This window comes from Littorina saxatilis, linkage group LG4 (assembly GCF_037325665.1).
Source record: "Littorina saxatilis isolate snail1 linkage group LG4, US_GU_Lsax_2.0, whole genome shotgun sequence".
Lineage (NCBI taxonomy): Eukaryota > Metazoa > Mollusca > Gastropoda > Littorinimorpha > Littorinidae > Littorina > Littorina saxatilis.
The window spans coordinates 66,296,400-66,303,899 of NC_090248.1; the positions used below are offsets into that span (position 1 = coordinate 66,296,400).

Sequence of the window (7,500 nt, forward strand, 5' to 3'; positions counted from 1 at the left end):
GCCGGGGATACCGCTGTTCGTTTTCGGAGCGAAATCAGAGGTACGTACACTGAAAAACAATGTCATTTTGATGATGTTGATGACTAGTGAAGTAAGTGTCAAGTTATTGTCTGTGTGGTCAGTGTTGAAATTCGGTTGAGGCATTTGCTTTTTGTTTTTTTGTTTTCGGAGCGAAATCAGAGGTACGTACACTTCAAATGTCATTTTGATAATGTTAATAACTATAGTGAAGTCAGTTTGGGTTGTGTGTCAAGTTATTGTCGGTGTGGTCTGTGATGGGTTGTGTGTCAAGTTATTGTCGGTGTGGTCTGTGATGGGTTGTGTGTCAAGTTATTGTCGGTGTGGTCTGTGATGGGTTGTGTGTCAAGTTATTGTCGGTGTGGTCTGTGTTGGGTTGTGTGTCAAGTTATTGTCGGTGTGGTCTGTGTTGACATTTTTGAGGCAATTGGTTTGGGATGTGTGATTTGGATGTGACGGGTTAGGCTATATTTGTCATGACAAGAAGTTAGTGCTGAAGTCTTGTCAAGTTGACTCGAGTACGTCTGTGACTGGGGGACCGGCGACATTGCCGTTCTGTTGCTCTCTGTGAGTGTCTCGAGTCAGTCGGCGACAAAGAGAGAGAGAGAGAGAGAGACAGAGACAGAGACAGAGAGACAGACAGACAGAGACAGACAGAGAGAGAGTGTTTGCCTCTCTCTCTGACAGTCTTGCTTGCAGCCTGACTGTCATTTTGGTTGCAGACATACACTGTGTTTTAAGTGCCCGCGACCCCAACCCTCTCTCTCTCTCTCTCTCTCTCTCTCTCTCTCTCTCTTCCTCTCTCTCTCTCTCTCTCCCTCTCTCTTCCTCTCTCTCTCTCTCTTCATCCTTCCTGTCTGTTTCATTTTGTTGTCTGTCTGTGTCATCCACTGTCGTCAGTCCGTCTTTTTCTCTTGACCGTCCCTTTGTCTTACCCTGTCTGCACCCCTGACTGTGTCATCCTCTGTCGTCAGTCCGTCTTTTTCTCTTGACCGTCCCTTTGTCTTACCCTGTCTGCACCCCTGACTGTGTCATCCTCTGTCGTCAGTCCGTCTTTTTCTCTTGACCGTCCCTTTGTCTTACCCTGTCTGCACCCCTGACTGTGTCATCCACTGTCGTCAGTCCGTCTTTTTCTCTTGACCGTCCCTTTGTCTTACCCTGTCTGCACCCCTGACTGTGTCATCCACTGTCGTCAGTCCGTCTTTTTCTCTTGACCGTCCCTGTGTCTTGCCCTGTCTGCACCCCTGACTGTGTCATCCACTGTCGTCAGTCCGTCTTTTTCTCTTGACCGTCCCTGTGTCTTGCCCTGTCTGCCTGTCTTTCTGTCTTTGCTCTTGATTGTAGTAGGATTTGAAGTCGGGTGTTTTGCAAGAAGGAAAACTTGCGCACCGATGACTCAAATGAATTTGAAAGATATTCTCCTGCTTTGCTCTTCGCGTGAGTTTTCCTGCGACAATTTTGACCTGCAGATCATTATCATGATTACAACTGTATGTGTCGAAGTGAATTAACCGTGTTGTTGGCGCGTGTGTGTGTGTGTGTGTGTCTGTGTGTGTGTGTGTGTGTGTGTGTGTGTGTGTGTGTGTGTGTGTGTGCTCTACGGGTGTTTTTAGTAATCATTCATTGTGCGTTTGTCCGTACGTGTGGATGTGTGTGTGTGTGTGTGTGTGTGTGTGTGTGTGTGTGACTGTGTGCTCTGAGGCCGGTGTTTTTAGTAATGTTTGTGCGTGTGTCCCTACGTGTGTATGTGTGTGTGTGTGTGTGTGTGTGCTCTGAGGTGTTTTTAGTCATGTTTGTGCGTGTGTCCGTACGTGTGTATGTATGAGCGGGCAGTGTCAGAACGTGCAAGCGTGTGTGGATGCGGCGTGCGCTGGTCACTGTCAGTGGCGTTGTGTGTTCGTGCTGAGACAGCGTTCAAATGTAAACAGAAACAGGATAAACAAAATGGGACAAGCTTTACATAGAAATGTCTTTTCCGTCCAAAAAGTGAGACAGTTTAGCAGTGCACAGCACGACCGCAGAGGGAGTATCGGATGGCCCGTTCGCCAGGCATGCGGGCTTCGTTTACTGAAGTGTGCACGCCGATACACTGTTTACATTGAGTCCCGGTGAAATCTAACTTCCCTCCCCTACTCACTCTCTCTGCCCGGCGTTAGGGTCACACCATGGGTCACACGCATACGCGGACACAAGAGGCATGCGCAGAGAGAGAGAGAGAGAGAGAGAGAGACTGAGACTGAGAGAGACAGAAAGAGAGAGAGAGCCAGACACGCGCGGCAGACAGTGAGACAGATACACAAACACACACATATTACACACACACACACACGTGCGCCGGCACCGTAAATACCAGAGATAGCGAGAGGGTTATATTTACTGCACACCACCCCCGCAACCCCATCCAAATCCCCAAGCCGGCTCAGCGTCGAACACAAGTCAAGAAAAGATCTAAGGGAACACATCAGATTATAGAATAGAAAGTTTCCCCTGGCATGTGCTCTAAAAAGACTGGTCATACCCTGCAGAGACATTATTACGAAGAAGCTGAGTGGTGGGACCGGGTTGAACTGTCCTCAGCAGTGTTGACACTGCAAACAGTGCGCGTTGACTGCAATTTTTTTTCACATGACATCATGCACTGCCATCATTTCTCGCATGAAAAGACGTCAACAGCAGTCCTGTGTTTGTGGGGGGAGGGGGGGGGGGGCAGTAGAGATGGGAAAAGGGGGGGATGTACAGTGTGGGGTGTGTGTGTGTGACGGTGTGTGTGTTAGAGAGAGAGAGAGAGATGATGATGATGATGAGAATTAATTTTAATGTCGTCTTAGAACCATTTGGCCTATCTTGGGACAGGTAGAGTTAATATGCTTTATGTGGGGACAAGACACTGGACAAACATGCAAACAGAGAACACATATGATCGTGTTATATATCTGGAAGTCTGTTGTTGCGATGTTTCAAAATGGGGATGGAAGTAATGATTGTGTGCGCGGAATATGGTTGGACTGGAGCGGTTTTGTAGGCTTATTTGCTTTTTATGTATGTAGAATATGTTTATATTTATGGCTGAATAAGTATTAAAAAAAATTAAAAAAATAAAAAAATCATAAAAACAGAATCTTAATTTAGCCAAAGGAAAATATTGAAATAACGTGCTAAAATAATATATCAGAATGGTGAACTTAAGTTCAGGTCGGAGGGCAGTATGTGCTTAAGCCTTGTTTGATCAATTGAGTAGAGCTATACTTTGTGTTTTAGGCGCTTTAGTTGTTGGGCGGGGGGGGGGGGGAGAGAGAGAGAGGGGCGTGGGGGGGGTAGGGGGGGGACAGTATTGGAATGTGTGCGCGTTTGTGTTTGTGTCAGTGCGTGCACGTGCTTGTTTCTTGTCGGTCTCGGTTTGTGTGTGTCCATGTCCGCGATTATGAAATTTTGAATCACAGCCTCGGAATTCTTGGTTAAATTTGATACCCCGGAGCACATCCTGCAGACCTGCCCGCTCCACCAGGAAGCCAGAACAGATCACTGGCCCCAAGGTGCCACACTGCAGGAGCAACTCTAGGGCACCAAAGACTCCCTGATCCTGACCACCAGCTTTATTCAAGCTGCATAACTTGAAGTCTGACCTGAGGCCAAAAATCCTGGAACGCCGAAGAAGAAGAAGAAAATAATTATCTTTTCGTGTTACGTACCAACAAATTACCTGACTGAGAAGTTTCTGGTGGGTTTTTTTCTCCCATGAAGGAATGTGTTGCACTGTTCGTGTGAAAGCAGTTCGTTATTGACCTTATTTGCCGTTGTTCAGCCTTGTCGGTTTGAACGAAGGAAGTGGTTTAAACTGCTTGATAAAAGACGACTTTATGGAGCCGCATTTCAGTGGAATTAATTGCAAGCTCGTCACCAATTAATCAATCAATCAATATGAGACTTATATCGCGCGTATTCCGTGGGTACAGTTCTAAGCGCAGGGATTTATTTTTTTATTTTTTTATTTTTATTTTATGCAATTTATATCGCGCACATATTCAAGGCGCAGGGATTTATTTATGCCGTGTGAGATGGAATTTTTTTACACAATACATCACGCATTCACATCGGCCAGCAGATTGCAGCCATTTCGGCGCATATCCTACTTTTCACGGCCTATTATTCCAAGTCACACGGGTATTTTGGTGGACATTTTTATCTATGCCTATACAATTTTGCCAGGAAAGACCCTTTTGTCAATCGTGGGATCTTTAACGTGCACACCCCAATGTAGTGTACACGAAGGGACCTCGGTTTTTCGTCTCATCCGAAAGACTAGCACTTGAACCCACCACCTAGGTTAGGAAAGGGGGGAGAAAATTGCTAACGCCCTGACCCAGGGTCGATATCGCAACCTCTCGCTTCCGAGCGCAAGTGCGGTACCACTCGGCCACCCAGTCCACAATTAAGTGCACAATAATATCACAGCTGATTGTTACACATTTAGTAGACTTTCTTAATCTCTTATTGTTACAATGATGTAAACCTTTTCCTTAAATAAATAAATGCGCGTTATTTTAACGCCCTTGCACCGTTGAAAGGAAGGTATACAATCGCGAGTAGCGTCAAATGCGGAGTATCGCCTGCATTGTGTACTTACTTCCCTTAGACTAGCAGTCTTGTCGCGTTGACTTCCTGAGCTGGGGCCTCGATGCCTTGTCCCTTCCATCCTTTCAAAGCCTGCTGCTGGAGATTGAATTTAATTTACAGACTTTATCCACTGACGATGCTATTCTTGAACAACCCGTTTTTCCTTTTAACTGATCATAACAATGTTGGCTACGTGTGTGTGTGTGTGTGTGTGTGTGTGTGTGTGTGTGTGGACTGGGTGGCCGAGTGGTAACGCACTTGCGCTCGGAAGCGAGAGGTTGCGAGTTCGACCCTGGTTCAGGGCGTTAGCAATTTTCTCCCCCCTTTCCTAACCTAGGTGGTGGGTTCAAGTGCTAGTCTTTCGGATGAGACGAAAAACCGAGGTCCCTTCGTGTACACTACATTGGGGTGTGCACGTTAAAGATCCCACGATTGACAAAAGGGTCTTTCCTGGCAAAATTGTATAGGCATAGATAAAAATGTCCACCAAAATACCCGTGTGACTTGGAACTTATAATAGGCCGTGAAAAGTAGGATATGCGCCGAAATGGCTGCGATCCGCTGGCCGATGTGAATGCGTGATATATTGTGTAAAAAAATTCCATCTCACACGGCATAAATAAATCCCTGCGCCTTGAATATGTGCTCGATATAAATTGCATAAAAAAAAAAATCCCTGCGCTTAGAACTGTACCCACGGAATACGCGCGATATAAGCCTCATATTGATTGATTGATTGATGTGTGTGCGTGTGTGTGTGTGTGTGTGTGTGTGTGTGTGTGTGTGTGTGTGTGTGTTTTGGTTGGAGAGAAAGAGAGACAGACAAAAAGACAGACAGAGAGCACATATACTTTTTCGATTATGCTACAGTGATTTATCGTGTCAGCTACTCGAGTACTCAATTTAATGACAGGGACAGGACTTGAGTTTATATTTCTGTTATTGAATCACAAGCAGGGTCTCAAGGTTTCTTCCTCGTTGAATGAAAATGACTCATTGGAACTCGATCAACAACTCGCGAGTTTCAAGAGGATCCTCTTCAGAATTTCAATTCCTGTTTCATTGACAGTCTGAGATAAGCTGTAATTATGTCAGCGAATCTGAAAGCAGGAACACACAGTGCTCACGGCTGGAAAAGATGGGATACGAAATCCATCTTGCCTGTATGCTTTACATCAAATTGCTTTTAGGCTTGCCACATGAACAGTCAGTGAATAGCTCGCCCCTGCTCCATTTGGTTGTGTGCTTTATTATAAAGTCAGCATCCTTGTAGCGTTGGTTTTGTGTATGTGCGTGTGTGTGTGTGTGTGTAGAGCGAAGGTCTTATCCCTTGTGACAGTCTGGGCAGGTAGGAGATATCAATCAATCAGAGGCTTATATCGCGCGTATTCCGTGGGTACAGTTCTAAGCGCAGGGATTTTTTTATTTTTTTTTATTTTATGCAATTTATATCGCGCACATATTCAAGGCGCAGGGATTTATTTATGCCGTGTGAGATGGAATTTTTTTTACACAATACATCACGCATTCACATCGGCCAGCAGATCGCAGCCATTTCGGCGCATATCCTACTTTTCACGGCCTATTATTCCAAGTCACACGGGTATTTTGGTGGACATTTTTATCTATGCCTATACAATTTTGCCAGGAAAGACCCTTTTGTCAATCGTGGGATCTTTAACGTGCACACCCCAATGTAGTGTACACGAAGGGACCTCGGTTTTTCGTCTCATCCGAAAGACTAGCACTTGAACCCACCACCTAGGTTAGGAAAGGGGGGAGATAGTCAGTGATCACAACTGTTTTAACGAAGAGAACCGCAAAAAAAAAAAAAAGGGAAGAAAAGAAAAAGGTAAGACAGAAAGTCTGGCTGAACAAGTGAAAGTAGAGATGAGGGAGGTATTACGACTGGCGATTATTCCAGGCCAGATCCCCCCAGACCTGAGCGGTCTCAGCTGTCCGCCGTGGACACAGGGGGTCGGTCCCTAGGGTCGTGCTGTAAGCGACAGTAGTCCTGTAATGACACTACTCAACCCATCATTTTCCCTCCACAACCACCACCTCCTTCTCTCCCCTTCTTCCCCTTACCACCCCCCCCCCCCCCCCCCCTGACAAACTTGACGTCTTAGAGAGTTTTGTATCCCAAATTTAGACTGCTTTTCCTCCTCCTTTTATGTTTGTGTTCTCTCTATTATGTGTGTTTTGTGCGGGGGGGGGGGGGGGGGGTGGATTTCAAAGGCAACACTCTGTCTGTCTGTCTTTCTCTCTTTCTTTCTTTCTTTCTCTGTCTTCATCACTCTCTCTCTTTCTTTCTCCTATTTTTTTCTCGTTTTCCTCCTATCCAAGTTAAAGCAATATACCGACAGAAGGACTCTGGAAATGTTCCACCATGCTCATGTAATGCCTCACATTAATTATGTTTCGACGCTCTGGGATGGCAGCAGTGATGTCCACTTGAAAAAGTTAGACTCTCTCTATCGTCGCTCGGCCAAACTCATCGTAAAGGATAATGCCTCAACAGATATGAAATTAAAAATGCTTAACTTTCTTCCACTGGAAAAGCATCTCAAGTTAAACAAAGCCATTTTCATGCATAAATTGTATCACGGTAAAGTGCCGATTTACATTACATCATTATTTAATAAAGCTACCCACAGATATGGGTCGGTCAACCTGATCCCACCAATTCCACGAATTGACCTGTATAAGACCAGTCTTGCTTTTTCGGGTACTTCAGTTTGGAATTCACTTCCATCATCCTTTAAGCACCTAAAGTCATTAAAAAGTTTTAAAAAATGTGTAAAAAACCACTTAATGTCTGAGTAGTTTAACGCCTTTTGACTTACCAAACTTAGTATTACGTCAAAA

The 7,500-nt window shown here is 45.2% G+C and overlaps 1 protein-coding gene across 2 annotated transcripts in view; it reads left to right on the forward strand.

The window, feature by feature from the left end:
* The window catches only part of LOC138965417 (SLIT-ROBO Rho GTPase-activating protein 3-like), a 181,007-nt gene that overhangs the window by 48,194 nt on the left and 125,313 nt on the right, over nt 1-7,500 (forward strand). Inside the window, exon 1 of one of the 2 annotated variants that reach the window (XM_070337571.1) lies at nt 1-40. This exon is cut by the window's left edge and continues 1,005 nt beyond it. The exons of the other annotated variant lie outside the window; for it this stretch is intronic. Coding sequence (XP_070193672.1) covers nt 1-40 — 40 coding nt within the window. The remainder of the gene's footprint in view (nt 41-7,500) is intronic. 2 annotated transcript variants of the gene reach the window in all.